Source organism: Cryptomeria japonica, chromosome 5 (genome assembly GCF_030272615.1).
Source record: "Cryptomeria japonica chromosome 5, Sugi_1.0, whole genome shotgun sequence".
Classification (NCBI taxonomy): domain Eukaryota; kingdom Viridiplantae; phylum Streptophyta; class Pinopsida; order Cupressales; family Cupressaceae; genus Cryptomeria; species Cryptomeria japonica.
The window spans coordinates 731820540-731843258 of NC_081409.1; the positions used below are offsets into that span (position 1 = coordinate 731820540).

Sequence of the window (22719 nt, forward strand, 5' to 3'; positions counted from 1 at the left end):
AGTCTCCCTGGTCACTTGGGTACTTTCTAGAAATCAATCCCCCCAGTCCCATGGGACCCACAGGACTGTATCGGCCAGTGTACTTACATTATAACGTGTTTTCATACCACAAACCCATCTCATAACCATTGCCCATTTGTCTCTTGTCCAAAACCAGAGAATCAAAAAACATAAAAATATAGTAAAGGCAGTCACAGAAAGAACTCTAAAGTCTCATAACTTCGGAATAATTAAGAGAAAAATAAATATCCCTGAAAATGAGAAGAGCATAGGGGTAAAAACAAAACAAAAAAATTTAGAGGATCGAGAAGGACTGGAGTAAAGTGGGTAATTCGTTGACTAACATTTGACTGGCTCAACCAGTACTTGCATTCCAACTGTACGGTCAAACAAATCATATCATATATCACATGAAACAAATAAATCACAGTACTCAAATGCTAATGGTGAACTAATGCACTGTATTTAAGTAGTAATACTAAACAAAGTTGAGATAGTAGTATAATTTATTTATCAGAATGTTGGGGACCTAAAAAAGTTAAATTATTTTTTAGTTTAATGGAGGCGGACTTTACATCTGAATCAAATTTCATTAATTCAAAAGCCCCCTCCACTCTTCCTTTGTGTTGTTAGCTTTTTTTCAGAGCCTCCTAGAGGCCTGTTGGATCTCAAAATCTGGGTTTTATGGTTTGGGTTTTCTTGAAAAATTGTTGTCGTTGAAACCCATTTTGATCATTTATCAATTTGTTGAATAAGTAGATTGTGTACACTGTTTGATTAGGGCTATAAAGTGTGATTTTAAGGTCTATTGACTCGTTTTGAACTTTTGAGGGCTATTTAGTGGGGTTTTAAGGTTTACAAGTTATACAGGATGTGTCGGTGTATTCATTGCTTGGATGATTTATGATGGTTTATGTCTGATCGAAATGAAAGAAGACGGATGCTTGAAATTTTACTGAAATGATGCCTAGTCATGGGTAAGGTAGCCTTTACAGGGCTTTAGGGTTATTAGGTGATGTAAAATGATGTGTACTTATGTATGGGTGATTGGAATTTGTAGCTGCATCTTTCAATGAAATGTTCATGCTTCCTGTAGTGTGGGAGCTGCAAGCTTCGCCGATCTCTGCACATGATTTTGCAGTGGAAATTGTACCAAGAATAGCTAGGGGTGTTAAAGTTATGCCTAGGATCTATAGGAGTAGTGTGTTCCAATGCACTAGGCCTTGCTTGCTGCAATTGAGTGTGGATTATGGGTATTTGAGGGTGTTGTTATTGGGAGCGGAGTCATTCCTGATTCATATCCCTGTGTTTTATACCCAATTAGCAAAGCATTCAAATACACCACTTGACGGAAGCAATATGGAACCTTGATGGAAATGCTTTAGATATTGATTGTAAAAGTTCTTCACCGAATCCAATTGCTAGAGTTATCTCCAATCATTTGATAGTATTAGGCGAGGAATTGATATAATTTTTTCGATAAACTATTTCCTTAGAAGATTTCACAAGTATTTTCTTTGTTTTCCTCTTGTTTTTCCGGGAGTAGGCAATGCTAGTACCATGGCAGACCCAAGCAGTAGTGCCATGGTTAGAGTGGAAAATCCAGAGACAGTAGGAGAAAGAGGAAGAGGTTATACCAAGGGCATATGGACTCTCCATGAGACTCTGGTCCTGTTAGATGCCAAGAAGCTCGATGATGAGAGAAGAATGAGAGGCGGGGATAAGGAGAGGGGTGGTAAGACCGCAGAACTAAGATGGAAATGGGTTGAGAATTATTGCTTTAAGAATGGGTGTATCAGAAGCCAAAATCAATGCAATGATAAATGGGATAACCTGCTAAGGGATTACAAGAAGGTTAGGGAATATGAAAACAGGATTGGTCCCGGTCAGCCCTCATACTGGGACCTTGAGAAGCATGAAAGGAAAGAAAGAGGGCTGCCTTCTAATCTGCTCAATCAGGTTTATGAAAGACTTCATGAAGTTGTTGACAAAAGATATCCTAGGAACCCTCCAGCTAATATTTCCGGGGGTAATATGACTAACATACCTCTTCAACAGCAACAGCAGCAGCTGCAGCTACCTCCTCCACCTCCCCAACAACAAAACCAGCAGCAGCAGCAGCAACCACAACCACAGCCACAACCAACACATCAAGCATTTCCTTCCCACCAACAACAGAGACAGATGTCAGGTACATTTTTCATTGCATTAGCACATTTGATCAATTATTCTGAAACATAGTTTGTGGATGGAGCATTTCATGTTCGTAATTGCATGTGATTTGGATTGGGCTAGCCCTGGAATAGGAATCATGAGAATTCAGCAAATATGTTACATCTTTTCCATTGTCTGATTCATCGAGAAAGATTGCAAACTGTAACGAATTCCCTTTTTGAATGTCGGATATGAGTTGATCCTGTGCCTAGCTTCTATGTAGTTCAAAGCAAGCAACACGTGGCTGATAGCCTCGGTTCTCAATATGCCATGAAGATTCATAGAACATAAATTTAGGATTAAGTCAGATTAAACTACCATCCAATGGTCTACTGATTACAGAATATATCAAAATTTCAAAATAATTCCATAGACCAAAGATCCCAAGTTTGCTGACAGGGTTGTGGTCCAATGGCAAGGATTGTAGTGTGTTTGCCCATCATCTACCTGGGTAAAATTCCCACCGGCATGGTTGGGGAGAGTGGCCAACTGCAAGTCCTGGGTGACATAAAGGACAGATAAGTACCCTTCCATTAAAGGCATTTTGATTTCCACAGTCCCATGTCTATTGGATTTGAGAGCTTCTGGATTTGACTGTGCATGCTTTTTTCTACCAACGTTTGTTTGTTATAGCGTAGCGTAGCTGATCCATGTGTGAGTTTGTTGGATTGTAGAATTGGTGGGTGTAACGTCAAACTAGCCCTTGAGAACCATTATGCCTGCACAAGCAATCAGATGCAATGGAACTCCTACCCCTTTCAAGATGAAGGTCAAGTTCATAGGACAAATCAATGTATCTGAATATCATCTTGTGATCTAATTACCAAAACTTCTGAATGTAAAAAACAAATTTAGAAAGAAGCTTAAAGTATTTTCTGATTCACAGTGCTGTAGCAGTCAACTTATTGCAACATTTAGAAGTTTGTCCCTCAGCATTTTATGTAGTACTAGCTGTTTGTGCCCATGTTAAATGAAATTAGACATTTGGTAATATTACTGGGATTATAATATGGTAAATTGGAAATCCATCCCATTTTCATTACATCATACAGACAGGTTGGATTGATTCTATGGTGATCTTAAAGGATTAAGAGAGGATGAAATGTCTTGATTACAATTTTTCTTTTAGTATTTTGCAAAATGTGACATGGTTTTTTGCTCTTGAACTCTGTAGGTGGCTACTCTGCTGAGATGTCAGAGAGTTCAGATAATGATGGAAGTGAAGTCCCACATTCATCGGCTAAAAGGAGGAGGGTAGGCTCTGGACATGGCTTAGCCCCAGCCATGTCTGAGAGTACAATACGGATAACCCAAACACTGATGGCATGTGAAGAAAAGAAAGACAAAAGACACATGGATATTTTAGATGTAGAAGAAAAGAAAATACGTATTGAAGAAGCAAAGACAGAGATAAGCAAACAAGGTATTGCAGGGCTCATAAGTGCTGTTAACAATCTTGCCAATGCTATTCTTACTTTGGCCTCTGAGAGATCTGCTGCAACCGAATAATTTGATTCCAGAAAGGCTGATGATGCGTTTTCTGTATTGTTTGGTTTCCTTAGTACTGCTAACTAGGAATTCTTTCAGGGAATGTACATTTTATTCTGATGTTGCCAAATGACAATACCTAGCCGTGGGAAGCATGGAGGCACGGAGATGCTGATCCCTTTATTGTCTTCAGTGATTCAGGGTGTTCATTTTTCCTGTAATGTAAGCAATCTATTGCATTGTGGGCATTTTTTTTTTCACCAAAGCCCACTTTTTGAAATCTTTCTGTAGATTTTCAGTCAAGTATTTGACATGTAAACTGCTTTTGGTAGATGTCATTCCACTTTTGCTTCTTTAGCATTCTGTGCAGATGTTATGCTCATCTGTATTTGCTACATTTTTGTGTTTCACACATCATGGTGTTTTGGTTCTTTCTGGCCTAATGGGTTCAATTGCAATATCTTACTAGTTTTTGCCTTCAATATTTCTCAAATTCTTAGCTTGACACAATGTTTAATTTCATGGTTCTCCAAGTTGAATTCCGATGTTTTTATCCACTCATATCTTCTTAAATTGTAAGAATTGATGGTATGAGATTTAGAAATCAATCCAAACAGTATTATTTGGATTAAAATAGTCCAGTGACCGAGATTTGGTGACCTAATGAAATTGATGGATAATTTATGATTGTAATGCAACATCACTGAAAAATGTTTTAATAAATAGCTAAATTCTTACAAACAATCTTCTCTTTTGAATCTTTGATGATCATCTCGTGACATTTTGTGCAAAGGTGATCTTTCCCATGTTGAATGGTACACAGTGTCAGGCTTAAAATGCATTGTGATTGTTTTTCTATCTTGATTTGATTAACTGGGTGCAAATGAACCCTTGTAAAGTGTTGTATATTACATCCCATATTTTCAGAATGAATCTCTGTCATTTCATATGTATTATATATGCATATTTGGTGCAGCCCTCAGTTTCATCAGTGAGGGAGATACTACCCTATACAGTGTCAAGCTGCAATATGTGAGGGAAACTGTATTTATTATAGATTTGTTAGCTCTTGTTAGACATGAAATATCTGTTCAGTTTACTGTAAATAGTGTTAACACTCGTCCATGCTGCTATCCTACAATATGCTGTATTACCATGATGATTGTATGCAAAGAATGCCCCCAATATTATTTGATAGGTACTGATCAGATGTTAAATCACCTTGAACTATTTTTCAAAAGCAATATTATGATATATTGTCGATTATGATATAGGTATGCTGCTAGATGATTGACAAGAAGACGCACAGAAAATCATTGCAAATAGTTGTCCATTCAAATCAAACCACAATCAAACATACTTGATCTGCAGAATCAATTTCTGACTGAAAACTATCGGGTGGTCCTCAGGACATTGTCAGACAACATAGTTTGCAGTATAACAGCCTAATTATCTTATACGGAAATACTGCCTAATCATCTCAGATAGGTCAATGATGGGCTTTATTAGCAGACCTTGACTATGTTTATTAATGTAGAAGCATTGTTGTTATGGAGGTTCTGCTAATAAAGTTCATTTGATCCGTATGAGTCATTTGCAATAATGCCACCCAATATGCCCACCTGTTTCAACAGACATTTTATTAATTGTAGGACTGACTATTCAACTGATGGGATTGAAAGACCCATACTCCCTCCCACAAGTACTCTTCAAATTTACAGTGTCACCATCTTTAGAGAGAGTCAGTTGGACTAAAGCTGCATATGACTCATTACCCCTGTCCTATGTCAGCATCTACAACTGCCATGGCAGAGAAAGGTATCTAGGCTACAAATTCTAAATATGCCTGAGAGCAGTAGGTGCGATAGTAGTGGTTGATATTAGAGAAGGGAAAGTCAAATTCCAATCTATTAGTCAAGCCTGGCAGAGACTACCTTGTGGTTCAGAGCTGTACTGGAAGGCATTCTATGCATTTTGAATGACCTGTTTATTTGTTGATGGACATGATACCTGGTGCAAGTGATATCTGATATTCTTAGTGGTCTACAGTTGGGTCATACTTATGACATTGTCAAATCATGATTAGGTTATATGGTATATGGATAATGGTGTAAATTACAACCTCATATATGTGTATGTGTGTGGGGGGGCATGTGTATATGGGTATGCACATAAATAAACAGTAATACACACTCATGCACATGAAGAAAAATTAACATGCCTATTAATCAAGACTGACATTGGCTACCCTTGAGGTCAGAGGTATACTGGAAGGCACTATTTGCATGTTGAATGTCCTGCCTATACAGTGCAAATCAGGGGTTAAAATTGATGGTGGAAAACGTAATCAACGTTTCTTAGACCCTATCACCAAAGTGGAAATTTTGGGCAGGCCATCAAAGTTAACTCTCGGTCCAAATCATAGCTGATATCCTTGGAGGTCTCAAATTGTCATAGTATAATCATTTCACGAGCTCAATATGAATAAAAAAGTGACTACTGTATATCCCCACCATATGTATTCGGAACTAGTTTGACTGGTTGGCCATACTGCAAATGAACAGTGCCAAAAAGGGTGCATTGTTTTAAGTGTTGGTTATCCAACTTACACATGAAATTGCATTGTTTTAAGTGTTGCTAATCCAACTTTTACATGAAATGGCATTGATTGAAGTTCACTTGATTATTGACGTGTTTCTTATACATTCATGAACAACAGGGGGAGGGCCCAATCACTCATTCAAAGTTCTTAAACAGAAAGTTAATTTTTATAAAATTTATATATTAAAAAGATGAAGATTTCACAGCCCATGATATCAATAGAAAGATTTATGGGTTTCTATTGTGTGATATTTTTTAGCATTATTGTTTTAGATTATATTTCATAATCTACCATTGGGATGAGTTAGTTACTTGATTTTGTTTTTTCCAAAAGGAATAAAAATTTATTAAACATGAAAGAGAGTTATAAAGCAAGGTCAACAGGTCAACAAAGAACAATCAATTATACATTCCTATCCTCATCGACACAAATGTCCCATGGCCACAACTTTCCAACCCTGCATATGTTCAGCAATCCGCTACTCTATTCCATTCCAATTTCAATATTTTAAAGTAGCCAAACTTAAAATCTGTATAATAACCACAGACAAGTGCCAATTAGCATTATCCATTCAATCTCCATGACCCATTATTAGGATGAATTAGAATCATTGGATTTTGCTCGTATAACATTTTTTAACATCAATGTTTCAGATCATACTCCATGATCCAAGCTCTAACTCATCTCGATGATGATAATAGAATATGTTTTGAAACGTGAATATTAAAAAAATATCGTATATCATAGTGTGATTAATGGTCGGTGATATTGGCACGACATGTCCTAATCACATGTCTAATTGAGGCTTGAACTATGGTGAGCACAACATTACCACCACGTAAACAACACACTATAAAATAATCCCAAATGATTACTTTAATTTAACTTATGAATACAAAAATATATCAATTATTGAACACCAAGCAACAATCAAATCCTCTCCACCATCATAAAGAAACTTTCTCAATCAAAAGCGACATTGATTAACTATAAGCAAGCAATACAATCTTATCATATCATATATGGTCTTGAAGAGACATATGGTAAACGAGACCATGGATATTTATGGGTGCTGCTTGTAAGTTTTTGTAAAGTGGTTTTTGTCCCTCTCCTTTTAGAAGAAAAGGAAAAAAATGGAAAAATAGTATTGATTATATGAAGGACAAGTCTTAGGCAAAATTTAACTTACTTGAATGGTGAAATTTCAAAGACAACAATAGAGACAAAGCACATATATATTGGCGAAAAACTAGAAACTTGGAAATCCAACTCTTCCTTCAACCAACTATTTTAGTTGTGAAGCATTTTTCAAACAGCTTTGGTTTTTTCTTAAAGGATCTAATTAGGGAAGAGGTTTAGTGGTCTATTTTTATTTTATTGGTTGATATGGCAATGTAGGTATGATGTTGGTATTAAAAAATCTATATTGTTGAACAGTTAAAAGTGTGGATTATTTAAATTTTGTGATTTATTATCATTATGATCTATCAAACTTTGTCATTCATGTGTTTTTTTTTGTTGAGGTTTCATAATAAATTAAAAAAAAAAGATTAGATCAATAATCATATATTAAAAATCAATAATGATGTATTAAAATTTATATTATGAGTGTTGATGCAATATCATAAAATTTGTTGCATAACTTTTTATTCAATTATTATTATTGAGCATTCAAATGTTGGATCCCCTCCCAACTCATAGTACTTTGCTATTCAAAATATTGAACTTTAGATGTACAGTTATTATTACAAACTATTGGTACCTATTCAACTATTGGGCCCTCTATCCTATCTATGGTACAATCTCTCTTTTTATAATAGTTAATATGTTGTGGTTAATATCTTTATCATTATGAGATGTAATTTTTTTTTTATAGTTCATGATATTGAGAGAAATTATTTTGCATAAAATTGTGAATTATCTTAGTACTAAGGTTTTGAATTGTACTTAGTGGTCTTTTATTAGGAATATGATAATCTTGACAACACTCAACGATCCTTCATCTTATGGGCTTCAATCACTCTACAAATAATTCAAATGGTGGGCTCAATATGTTGGTTGTTTAAAAGTTTTCAATAATATATATTTAATTTTATGTTAATAGAAGTATGATGAATAATGTTTCCATTTCTAGTGATTAATTTTTAGACTTTCAATGGTGAGTAGAAACGTCACCCCACAAAAGTTGATCTTTAACTAAATTTTATGTCTTTCTAGTCTAATGTGAGATTGTTCAAGAAAGTGCTACTTGCATAAATAGCCTCACAATGGTATCATAGCAACTTATATTGTAACATATTTTTTTTACAATTTTGTTCTTGTCTTCTTAAAGAAAAAATGGTAACTCATTTAACACCATTTTTTATTTTTTTTGAACCATATTTTTTTGAGTAATTATGAACTGATATGTAATTATGAAACAACATATAATAATATGTGATGGCATATCAAATGCCCTCCATATTTTTTGAACCATATATTCTTGACAATAATAATTAGTTAATATTTAATTATGAAATAATATATAACAAGTGCCACATAATGGCAAGTACTTGTTATTTGAATATTGTAATTGAAGTAATGAATTAGTTGATATAATTTAGAAATAGAAATGGTCAATGTGATTTGAATTATAATTTTAAGTTAGAATTATATACATTGTATGTTAAAATTATATGTATTGTAATTCGATTTTGAGAAATGAGGTTGTATTAGAAATAGGAAAATATATTGTAATACTAATTATATTCCACTTATAAATAGAATATGAAATTACATGAAGATAATCCTAACCTAACTAAATATATATTTTTAATATTAGAATAACTAAAATATTTCTATTCTAAACATTATATTATTATCAAATTTTTATATTGTTAAATTGAATAAAGGTAACCCTAACTTAATTAAAATAATATTATTAATATATATATGTATATGTATATGCACACATACACATATACATATACATATACATATACATATAGTAAGTTAAAGATTTAGATTAAAATTATTCCTTTAAATTTATTTAATATATTATTAGAATTGAGTTTCCAGTTCAATTAGAGCTAGGATTATGGTTAAGTTAGGATTATATTAAATTTGGTGTTAGGTTAGACTTACGCCAATTCTTTAGTTTATGGTTATGTTAAGGTTCAATTAGAGATATGGTTAGATTTAAGGTTAAGTTAGAGTTAGTGCCATATAAATAAATATTAAAATTCTTATATTATTGTATTTTGATTATTAGATTATTTTTTAATTAAGATACATATTAAACTTATCATCATCATCTTTATCATCATCATCATTATTATTATTATATTAATATATTATAATTATATTAAATTATAGAGTTTTACCTCTTACCAAAAAAATAATGTTATAATTATATTATAATATTATAGTATAAATTTTTTATATATTTATTTTTTGTTGTTATTTTTTTATCAACGCATAATTAAAAATATTAGTACTATATTGTTAATGATGAAAGACCTAGCACACGACCCATTAACAAGGTGAGCTGAGGTGAGACTAATCCCTAGGGTGTGGGTAAGGGTTTGCACATTACACACACTGTATAAACACCGAGTTCAAAGAGTCAAACTTGAGACCAATAAGGAACCAATAAGGAGCAAACCCACTACCCAAGCAAACTCTCCTACCCATCCTGGGCTAATTGTTATATCATTCTTATTCTTATAACATTATAATTATTTTTTATATTATTTGCACTTTTATATTATCATTATATTATTATTCTTATTTATATTAATAATATTATTTTATTATCAAATTTTAATATTATTAAATTGCAGAGGATAAACCTAACCTAACTAAAATAATATTATTAATTAATTAATTTTATCTTATATATATTATATTAATCTTTAAAAAGATTTAAAATATTTTTATAAATGAAATAGTCTATTATATTATGATACGAAATATTTCAATCGAAAAAAATGTCTAAAAAAATTGCATTTAGATAATGTATATCCAATAATAAGATGTAAATTTTTTTAGCCAATTAGATTTGTGAAAAATTATTTCTATAATTTAGAAACTTAAAAATCATGCATTTTAACTTTTGAAAAATGAAAAAAGCATTAATAGGAAAAAAATCACAACTCTTATTGGTGGAGAAACAATAGAATAATAACAAGTTAGTAAAGACGGATTGCAATCATACTAATAATATATGATTACATATTAAAAACTCTTCATCTCTTTGCATATCCATTAAATATTGTCAAAAATAAACAAACATTTCAATTTTAAAAATATATTGAAAACAAGAGCTATGATATAGCTAGAGTCCCTGCATTTGCTAACAATTGGTTTAATTGTTTTTTTGGTGAGAATAAAGAATTGCTTCATGCTTAGATTTCGTAAGGAGCTTAGCAATTGGTGTTATATGGTTTTGATCTAGTTTTTTAGGTCTTTATGTCGTAACAAGAGGTAAGGTTATGAGAGAGTGTTTAAACAGTTATTATAGTATCACATATATAGAATTAGGAGGTACATTAGGTAGGAGCTACATTAGGTTATTGCAATAGAACATGTTGACCTCAAGCTAATTTATGAGAGGACGGAGTATTAAGAAATGTAGGATTTATTAAGCATATAATTAACATAGATAACAAGTTTAAAAGATAAATCATGAGAAGTCAGCATTTGTGTCCACATTATCCTTAATAGGCACTAGTTATTAAAAATATGTGATGAAAGCACGTGCTAGATTTGTGTATGTGAATAACATTGTAAGCTCTTTAATTGTTGCATCATGGAGCTTTTGATAATAAAAGAAAAATGTAAAGCATGATTTGTATTAAGAGACACTAGTTAGAAAGAAAGTAGTGTCACATTGTTTGTACTGTCATAACACTTACGATTTTAGTAGACCGACATCATTATGTTTTTTACATTCTTTTTTTTCTATTTTTATGATGATTTTTATTTTATTATGTTTTAGGTCTATACTGAAAGATAATAACACCCAAAGATTGATGCTCACTTGCATCTTGTTTCTTTTTCAACTTAAAAGCATAGGATACACCATTCTGAGTAATATTTTCAAAAAAGAACTTGTAGTCTTCATCTTCCATGTCAATCTCAAGTCTGGCATCTCTAAATGTATTTTCAAAGTTAGGTACTTTTTCTTGAAAAGCTAATGGAAGCTAAAAGTCTATGTTCTTTTCCCAAATAATATCATCAATATCATTATAAATATATTGCAGCGAGCAAGAAACAAATGCATAAAGTTAGGTAAAGTTTTAGAATTTGATACACTAGAAACAAAATAGAGTTCTTTTCATTTCATGTTTTGCTTCTTGACGCAATGAGCCATCTAATGTTTCTAGCAGGTCAAAATATTTCTGATTAAACATCATTGAGAAATCTAACATTCACTTTTGGCATCTTACATATGGTATTAAATATGAAATAAATCATCATGTCATTGAAGAACAACAAAATTGGGCAAGGATAACTCAAAGCAACATTTATTGCTTGTTGTTGAGCTTTTTATTTTGTTCAATGATAGATAGCTAATAGCTTGAATGAGTTTTACAAAGCTTCTCTATTTCTCTTCAACCGTAGAACCCTATTTTTTTTAATATAAAAGAAAAACAAGGACTTCAAATCAAACCACAATCTTGGTGTGTATATGCAAGACAACCGAGGTAGTTGAAAAATTAGCATCAAATAAAAAATGAAAGTGCAAAATGTAAAGTCAAATCAACTTTGAATCCCGTTGTTTAAATATCTATTCCAAAATCAAGGAAATTAATGACAAATGGAAACCAAAGCAACAAAAGTAAGGACTATAAATATCTTGCAACAAAACCATTAAATTATTTTTATTTTTACAAAACTATTAAATTATTTCCACTATTATATTATTAATTTTAGTATTTTAATATTATAATTAGTAACAACTTGAACCTTGATGGCAAGAACAACAACACAACAACTTAACCATCACAACATGCCACTATTGGCAACATATTATTAGTTACATTATTAATAATCTAATTATTATATTGATTTTATTACTATAATATAATATTATTGTTATATCATTAATTGATTATACATGTATTATATTTATAAGATCATTATTTTTATTATATTATTGGAGTTAAAATTAATGTTAGGGTTAGAGTCAAGAGTTAGTTTCAATGTTTAAGTTTAACTTTCAATCATAATTGATGGTCACTTAGGTTTAAGATTATGAGTAAATTAGGGTTGATTTTTAGTTAGGGTTAAACGTAACCCTAACTAAACTTATTTCTATCTATAATTGAATTGTTATTCTAATTATTACTAGTATAGATATCTTAAATACATCTATCTAAAGAAATGCCAATAGATATAAATTGAAACTATTTTATTTACCTTAAAATTATTTTCTTTCATTTTGAATTATATTTACCACATATAAAAATATTTAAATTATATTGTATTTACATTATTTATTTTTTCTTACATAATTTTTTTTATTGATAATTGACATGTAGTTTTTAATATTTAAATTTTAAACTACTTATCATTGTTAAAAAACATAAAAAATTATAAAATATATTTTTAAAGCAATACTATCAAAAACTTATTAAATATCTTTATTTTTATTTTATATTTATATATCTATCAAAAACTTATAATTTTAATGAGGGTATATTTTGACATGTGGTTGTCAAATTTAATTTAAAAGATAAAAGTTAACATTAACACAATCACACTCCACCACTTGTTGCCATTGTAGAATGCCTATCCACATTAATTAGATATATTATATTATTGATAGTTATTATATTATATAATTAAAATTAAATATTAAATTAAATTATATTATATATTTTCATAATTATTTAAATTTATGTCTAATTGCACCCTAACTTAAACTGGGCCCTAATTTAACCACAATATACTATTTGATGATGTTTTATTGGAGAACCATACCCATAACACTAACCCTAATATTAGTTGTAATTTAACACAATTTATTTGTAAAATTATTTAAGAGTTATTTATATTATATGATAATAAAAATATCTATTTACTTGATAATTAAGTCTTACTTAAAATAGAATCAATATTTATTTGCTTGACAATTAAGTCTTATTTCAAATAGAATTATTTAAAAATTATTTTATTTATTTACAATATTTAGTGAGTAACCATTTTATATACTTTGATGTGCAATGATTCTATTTCAATGATGTAAAAGATATGTAAAAAAAAATTATTTAAACATTTTAAAAATAATTAAAAACTTTATTTTATTATTGATTGTCAAATTTATACCAAAGAATTTGTAAAAGCACTCTTTATTACAACCTATCCATTATTACTATTTAATAATTATTTTAATTTTATTTAGTTACACATAATTTTTTTTATAATAATGACTTGAATATAAAATATATACACCGTAAAAGATATAAGAGAAGTTAAAAAAACATTTAGTGTAAAATTTAGGTGGAATGAAAAGCACCAAACACTCTTGTGAGCAGGGGCTACTTCATTCACATTTTTTAACATAATAAAAAAAATTGGTCAAGTTTTAAGTTAGAAAGTAATATTTCCAGCCGTTTTGTAAAAAAATGGCGGCATAAAAAATTTACGGCAGCAAAATATTAGGTCAAATAAAGAAGTTTTCAAAAAATTAGTAAAACATTAGCTTTAATTTTATCTGTCGGATTTTTGATTGATTCAATTTTTTTATTTCATATTTACAAATAGAAAAATTAAAAAAAATTCAACAAAATATGATGGACCAATCACAAAATAGAAATTAAATTTAAAAATATTAGAAATTCAAACTTTAATATAAAATAAATGTACTTGTTATGCACAAATTTTTAGAAAAAATATTTGAAAAAAAACAATGCAAATGAAAACATTAGTCTAACAATTATGAATATTGTAACCACATGACATAGCCCCAAATGTTTTAAAATCATATGCTCGTTTGATAGCAATTTTTTTTAGTCGTTCAAAAAACTTGCCAAAATAAGGTCGACGTAATTATGTTTAATCATACACTTCATAAGTTTGTAGTTGTAAAAGATGGCCATTAATGAAATTTTAGACCTCTTACTTTTATGGGGCCTATTTTCCAAGTAAATCTAAAAATATTAAATATTCGTTTTATTTGAAAAGATATATATATTCATATAATTTATAAAAAAATACTGTTTATATAAAAAAATATTTCTATTAAATGTCAATATATCTCATATCAAATAAATTTATATTATATCTTTCAATATATAATAGGGGAGGAGCCAATACGTGTGCCGGTACCAATACATGTTATAGTACATAGAAAAAATGAGATCAAAAGTGGTGCTCTAAAAATGTCATGTCAATGCTTTTCCCCAAAAAAGTACCTCTAAAATTCCAAAAATAACCAATGATGTGATGCTACATTTGCGCACAAGTAAACATGACTTAGTGCACACCTATGGATCTTATAACAATTTGGGACCATATTTGACCATATGGATACCTTCACAAAAATGCATGCTCATGTGGCATCATATTTGACAATATAGACTTGAAAAAACTCAATTTTTTTTTGAAATGTCCACATATGATTTTGATAAACGTACATATTATTAAAAAAATGGATAGTACAAATTATTTCAATATTTTAAATATATAAAAAATATTATTTAAATTTAATTTAACATTATATTTTAAAAATAAGAAAAAATGTTCTCAAGTTTAACATGTATAATTCTAATATTAAATAAATTTATTTTTATATTTTATTAGTAACTTAACTAATATTTGGTTAACACATGAATTTGATTAGGGTTGGGATAATTATAAGGAATTAAAATGTTATTTTTAATGATTTAGATTTAATAAATTTATAAAAGGTAAATTTAATTTGGTTGGTGATACTTTTGTGAGAAGCTTGTTTTGCAAGTATATTGTAATATGTTATTTTGCGCAGTGAAAATGGAATGTTAAACTATTGTACAACCAACAAAGATCCAACCACATAAAACCCTAGTTCTACAATTAAGATCCACCATACACCAATGAAAAACTTAAAACATGCAAAATATCAAAAACATGAAAGATTATACCATTCACATGCTTAGTAAGGTTTGATCTCCATTGTTTCCTATCTCCATTGATCTTGCTTGATATAGTTGCTCTCATATTTTGTATTGTGCACAAGAGCTCAACAAAGAACGAATTGTGGTTATGTAGATGCTTGATTGCTTGATCGCATGAAAGATTGATTGATTGCAATGGAGTCATTAGGGTTGATAAGGATAAAATGATTCTCTTATATAGAAGACACCTTAGAAAATGGAGGGATATGATTAAGAGGTGAAAGGATAAATGGTTAGCTAGGATTAAATGGTAGGTAGAGAAAATAATAAAATATTAGAGAGGTGGTTAAAGACAAATTAAGAGATAAATGACAAGTGTCATGGAGGGAAAAAGCTAATGAATTAATTAAATAAATAAATATCTATTTAATTAATAGAAAATGTGGAACTGATTAAATAAATTAAATATTTATTTAATTTAAGGAAAGGATAATTTAAATAAATAATTTTTTTTATTTAAATAGGCAAAGACTAGAAGAAGATAAGTGAATTAATTAAATAAATAAAAATCTATTTAATTAATATAAGGCTTAAGATAAAATAATTAAATAAATGAAATATTAATTTAATTAGGCTAGGACAATTTTAAGTGTCTACAGTTATTAATTTCTAAATAATATTTTGGACAACTTTTGGAGTGTAGGAGTTTTCTCCTGAAACACTTTTCCCTACATAAAACACTATGTTGTGGTATGCATGTTATTTATGTTAAATTTCTCTAACTATTGTAAAGATTTGAAAAGTTTTGCATAACCCTTCTCTCAAGGTTAAGGTAGGAAGTTGTTTCGCTACCATAACTTCCTTACAAGTAGTATAAGAGTTTGATCTCCTTTGGTTTTAGTTGTGGGTTGTTGAGTTTTTTGAACTAATCCAAATTTATGTGGGAGATGATGCATAAGATACTTTGTGATCTTGTTGCAAGAATTTTTAGATAGAAAGTTCGTTAAGGACAATAGAGGTGGAGAAATATTTTGAAAGTAATTTTGAGATGTGGAAGATGAAGATGGGGGATTTGCTAATAAATCAAGATCCATGGGATGTTATTGATGAGGTCTCTAGATCTACATATCCTATTGTGGTTGCTCAATATGATGTTTTGGACTGTAAACCCAAGTGTCTAATTAGATTATGCTTGATAGATTCTATTCTAATCAATGTCCATGAAGAGACCACAAATAAGTTAGGGAAGAAGCTTGGTGAGATGTATCAAGCCAATTTTTTATTGAATCAAATCTTCTTGATGAATAAATTGTATTACTTGAGAATGGAAGGTGGATGAATTACAAACCACCTAGAAGCATTAAATATGGTGGTGGCTAAATTGGCGTTAGTTGGTGTTGAGATGGCGGAGGAAAAATGCCAAATCTTGCTTTGTTCTTTGTCTAATTCATGTGATTCTCTTGTTATGGCAATTGTCAATACTTTTATTATTTTGAACTATGAAGATGTGGTGGGTGCCTTGCTTGGTGAAGAGATGCAAAGGAAGGTATCCATCAGTTTGAAGGAAACCCTAACTCTTTGTGGAAGACCTAAGGAAAAAGGCAACAAGAATTAGAAGTGTGACAAATCTAGGTTCAAAGGGAAATCTAAAGCTCTTTGAAAGTCCAAATTCATTTATTGGAATTGTTGTTAGTTTGGACACTTCCATAAGGATTGTAAAGAAGAAAAGAAGAAGAAGTTTAATTCTCATTTTGAGTCCAAGAAGGAAGATGGTGATGCATTCATTGCAACTTTGGCTACTCATGCAAGTAATGATGTATGATTAATAGACTTAAGTGCGTCTTTTCATATGATTTCTAATAAAGATTGATTTTTTCAATATGACAAATTCAATGGAGGTAACATGTACTTGAGTAATGATTCTAATTTAGATGTTGTTGGTCAAGGTAAAGTTACAATTGGGATTTTTGATAGTAGAGTAAAAAAGATTAGTGGTGTGTTGCATATCCTTGGACTAGCTCAAAATTTGTTATCTATGAGCAAAATGATAAATGTGGGTGTGTAGGTAGTATTTTCTGATGCAGGATGCAAAATGATTGAAGGCGATATGGTGATTTCTAGAGGTGTCAACTTTGACACATTGTATAAGTTGGATGCATACATTGTGTAGTGTAATAGAACTTCTGTGAAAAGAAAATTTGTGGATACTTTGTTGGAAAATGTGATGACTTCACCTTCAATAGATGGTCATGGATTTTGGGTACCTAAGGGTGCTCTTTCTTTTGAAGCAAATTTACCTTGAAGAAGACTATGTTATGGCACCAAAGACTTGGTAACATTGGAGAAAAGGGTCTAAGGACTTTGAAAAATAAAAATCTTGTTGAAGGTTTGAATAATTATAATCTTGATTTTGATTTATGTGAGCATTGCATTTATGGAAAACAAATCCCTGTTTAGTTTTACTCAAGTTCTCATAAATCTTGTGATGTTTTGGATCTTATTCATTCAAATGTGTTTGGCCCTGTAGATGTTCCTTCATTGGAAAATCCACATATTATATTTTATTTATAGATGAATATAGTCGAAGTACGTAGGTATATTTTCTAAAGAGTAAATCTAAAATTTTTAGTCGATTTAATTAAATTAAAGCAATGGTTGAGTTGCAAATTGAAAATAAAATAAAATATTTAAGGACCGATAATGGCGGTGAATTTTGCTCTAATGATTTTGATAGATTATGTAAATATTGTGGCATTAATAGATAGAATACAACACCCTATTCTCCACAACATAATGGAGTTGCAAAAAGAATTAACAAGACACTGACGTAGAAGGCTAGGAGTATGTTGAGTGGTGTTGGTCTATAATTAAATTTTTACACTAAAGCTACTACCACTTCTTGCTACCTGATTGACATGTTTCTTACATCAACTCTTGTTTATAAAACACATATGGAGGCATGGTCAGGTGGTAAGCCTGCATTGAGACATCTTAGAGTTTTTGGTTGTAAAGCATATGCACCTGTGCCAAAGGAGAAGTGTACAAAGTTTGATAACAAGGTGGTGAAATGTATCTTTATTGAATACAGTTATGGTGTGAAAGGATAAAATCTTTGGGACCTTGTTACACAAAAGGTAATATGTAGAAAAAGTGCTATTTTAGAGAAACTAAGCCTTATTCTGTCACATTGTAGGCAAAATAGACTAGAAAGGAAGATGTGATTCAATTTCCTTCTAAACCTAAAATAGTTGAATTAAAACCCCAAGATAGGCAAGACGTTGAGGAGAGCTCATCTAGCTCTGAATCTTCAGAAGGGGAGGAAGAACCTCCAACTCAGCTTGTTTGAAGGTCTATTAGACATCAAAACCACATGAAAGGTATTCACCTAAGTATTGGAGATGTATTTTTGCTTTGAATAATAATGTGGGTGAGCCTAGATCTGTAGAAGAGGCATTAGGTATGAATGATGCAAAATCTTAGAAAATTTCTATGGATGAAGAAATAACAACTTTGAAATAGAATGATACATGCCAGGATCTTGTTCCATTTCTCGCAGGATGTAAACCTATTGGTTGCAAATGGGTGTTCAAGAAAAATATAGGTTTAGATGAAGGTATTTAGAAGTATAAATCAAGGTTGGTTGCGAAAGGCTACTATTAGGTCGAATATATTGATTATGGTGAGATATTTTCTCCTATTGCAAAAATGATAACCATTAGTTTTTTTCTTTCTATTGTTACTGCTTATGATTTAGAGGTTGAGAAAATGGCTATGAAAACTACTTTTCTTCATGGTGATTTGGAGGAGGGTATTTATATGACACAGCCATAGCACTATGTGGTAAAAGGTAAAAGTAATTTGGTTTGTAAATTGAAGAAATCTTTGTATGGCTTCAAATAAAGTTCTAGGATGTGGTACCAAAAATTTGATACATATGTGTTGAGTTTGGGATTTGAGCATTCTAAATTAAATCACTATGTTTATTATAAATCAGATGGTGATAGTTTGTTGTAAGTTGCATTATATGTTGATGATATGATATTCATTGGAAAGGGAAATGTATGATTTCAGAACCAAAGTCTTAGCTTGCTACTAAAATTGAAATGAAAAATCTTGGTGCAATAAAGCACATTCTTGGGATGGAAATTAGAAAAGATAAAATGAACAAAAAGCTTTGGCTAGGCCATAGTAACTATGTGAATTCAGTTTTATAGAGGTTTAACATGTAGGTTTGTAGGCCATTATGTGCTCCCTTTGCAGTTGGAATGAAGTTATCTTTTTCAGATCATCCTACATCCTCTTTAGAGATGGAAGACATGATAAAAGTTCCTTACTAGAGTGCAATTAGAAGTTTGATGTATGTCATGGGACCTCCACTACACCAAATATTGTGCAGGCAGTGGGAGTTCTTTCCAAATGTATGCCTAATCTTGGTAGAGGTAATTGGGATGCAATTAAAAGAGTCTTCAAGGTACCTTAGAGTATTTTTTGTGTTATCATGGTAATTTGATAAGAGACACGATTTTCCTTGATATTCATGGTTCTGTGGATTCAGATGGGGTAGGTGATGTTGATAGCAGAAGCTCCATTGATGCTTATGTATTCACTTTATTTCATGGTGCAACTAGCTGGATGAGTAAGCGATAGGTGGTGGTTTCTTTGTGCAATGTTGAAGTAGAGTATATGGAAGCTACTCATTCTTGTAAAGAAGCCATTTGGTTGAAGAGACTATGTTCATATATTCAAATAAAATAAGGCACACTGATAGTTTATTGTGATAGTTAGAGTGTGAGCTATCTAGCTAAGAACCTAACATTTCATGCCAAGACCAAGCACATTGATGTTTAGTATCATTTTATTAGAGATATGGTCGAGGATGACAGGGTGAAGCTTATTAAGGTACACACTTTGATGAATGTTATAGATTCATTAACTAAAAGCTACGAGCATATATAAGTTCAAATGGTGTTCATAATCTATGGGCCTCATGACCCCTAACAATTAAATTATTGTGTAGATACTCCCTTTTCTCTTGTATGGTGTATGACAAGTGGGAGAATGTTAGGAAAATGGGTTGTCAACCTTGCTTACACATAAGGTTAAGTAAATTTGTATTTGAGTGGAGATTGGACCAAAATTATCCTTAAATTTTTGAATTGGCTAAATAAGCATGATGATAATATTTTGTGGCAAGATCATGTTTGGTTTTAAAGATATTAAAATTTCCTTTTTTACAACGTCATACAAAAGTTTCAAATTTTATTTTGAAGGCCTTAGAGGCTCCAGATGGGACAAAAAGTGGTCATAAGTAATGTAGTATATTACAAATTGATAGAGTGATTCACGAGCCTTCTGAAACTTCAAATAGTTCATTAATCAGACACTTGGTTCAAAAATTGTGGCCTGGGAAAGTTGGGTATATTGAAATGGGAATTGTAAAAACATGTTGGACACATGAATGAGATGGAAAAGGGAAGCACACATGTTGATGTGTGTTTTGACACATCATAGGGAGTTTTGGATTGGAGATAAGATAGGTGCCACTTTATTGGTTGGTTTGCACATGGTTTTGTAATATTAATTATCAGTTTTATATATTGTATCTCCTATATATGAGGTGTGTGAGATGCAAGTTGTGTGTAAGTGTCTTTTAGCTATTGACTTACCTCCATAAATCTGGTTGGTGATATTACCATGAGAAGATTTCCTTGCAATTCTATTATAATTTGTTATTGATTTTTGAATAATATATTGGGCTGCTTTTGGAGTGTGGGGTTTTTATCCTAAAAGAGTTCTCCCCACATAAATCACTATATTGTGGTATGCAAGTTATTTATGTTTATTTTTTGTAAATTTTGTAAGGATCTAAAAAAATTGATAACCCCCCTCTCAAGGTTAATGTAGGAAGTTGTTCTACTACCATAACTTCCTTACATAGGGTGTCTCAGTCCATTAACGAACACTTTTACATCAAAACTTTAGATACGAGTTCCTTTTTGTATCCCATTGCTAAATCTAATCTTACTTTCTAATTTTTAGATATGTATCTTTCTATTCATGTTTATTCTTGTCAATTGCTTATCTCTTGCATTTTTTTTTGTCTTCATCATATCCAATCATATGAACAACAAAAGAGAATAATCAATCACAAGCACCCAACTCTTCCAAGAGATTGAAGTTGGGCCTAATTTGTTTTTCTCTAATGAAATTAATGGGATGGTAATGATTCCTAGTTTGCATGTTTAGACTAGTGAACCCCATTTCCACCGCCTTTCATTTTGGTGAACTTGTCATTGCTTGCATAATTTTTGACGTGGATGTTCAAATCTGAGTTTAAATACATACAATTTTTAGATTTAGACACATTAGTACATCTTTTATGTGCTCTGATCATCATTTCTTTACCTCACGTCAATTAAATAGGCGGTTAATTGATCATTTCATTGTTATATTACATTGTGCAATCACTTATTTCATTGTCATAATTTCATATCTTTTGTTAATTGCTTGCATTAACATTTACAATTGTATAAAAGGCATCGAGAGCCTAGACCAATTCCTTTCCCTTGGCATTTAAGTCTTTCTTCTTTGTTTCCTAAGTGAAATTGTGTGCTGTTGAAACTAGCTCTTGTGTATGAGTTTAATAATCTCTTGTTTTGAATTCCAATATCCATGCAAAAAGAAGTTATAGACTCATGGCTTCTTGTGTTTTAAGCACAAAGTTTTGAGTCTAAGTTAGTTGACTTATTCCCACCTAGGAGCTTGGGTGAATCCTCTTCTCTTAGTCCAACACCTACCTTGCCTGAGATTGTTGATAATCCTTCCCTTCATGATTCCCATGTGAGTCAAGAGCACTTGATTGGAGAATATTGATGATAAATTGGAAGATTTTCAACAATTTTTAATTCAAGAGCACTTGGTTTGAGAGGCAATCCCCTTGATTGAAGGTTTAAGGAGGTTGATTCGAAATGATGAGTATGGTGTGGATGTTATACATGGTATAGTTCACATAGTACATGACAACACTATGAAGTTGGCTAGTAGTGAAGAAGTGCTTGGACATTCCACTCCTTCAACCCAAGTTGATATTTATATGCATATTCCTACATCTATAGACAATTTTCCTACGTACAAATCTTCCATCATGGACACCGTTGCACAAAGTGGTAATTGTTAGGGTTTCAAGTAGATCTAAAGTAAATATGAACTAACAATTATATGCAGATTTAAATACAAAAGATAAAGAAATAAAACAGGACACGAATAACACAAAGATTTAATGTGGTTCACCTAGAATGGGTTACGTCCACCATACACAATCATCCAATCTTTCTT

At 31.0% G+C, this 22719-nt stretch overlaps 1 protein-coding gene across 1 annotated transcript; it reads left to right on the plus strand.

Moving 5' to 3' along the window:
• Positions 1–523: 523 nt before the first annotated feature.
• Positions 524–4184, plus strand: LOC131069199 (trihelix transcription factor ASR3). Its single transcript, XM_058004591.2, has 2 exons — positions 524–2191; positions 3389–4184. Exons 1-2 carry the CDS (start codon positions 1561–1563, stop codon positions 3721–3723), a joined length of 966 nt encoding a protein of 321 aa, XP_057860574.1. The 5' UTR covers positions 524–1560; the 3' UTR covers positions 3724–4184.
• Positions 4185–22719: the final 18535 nt, after the last annotated feature.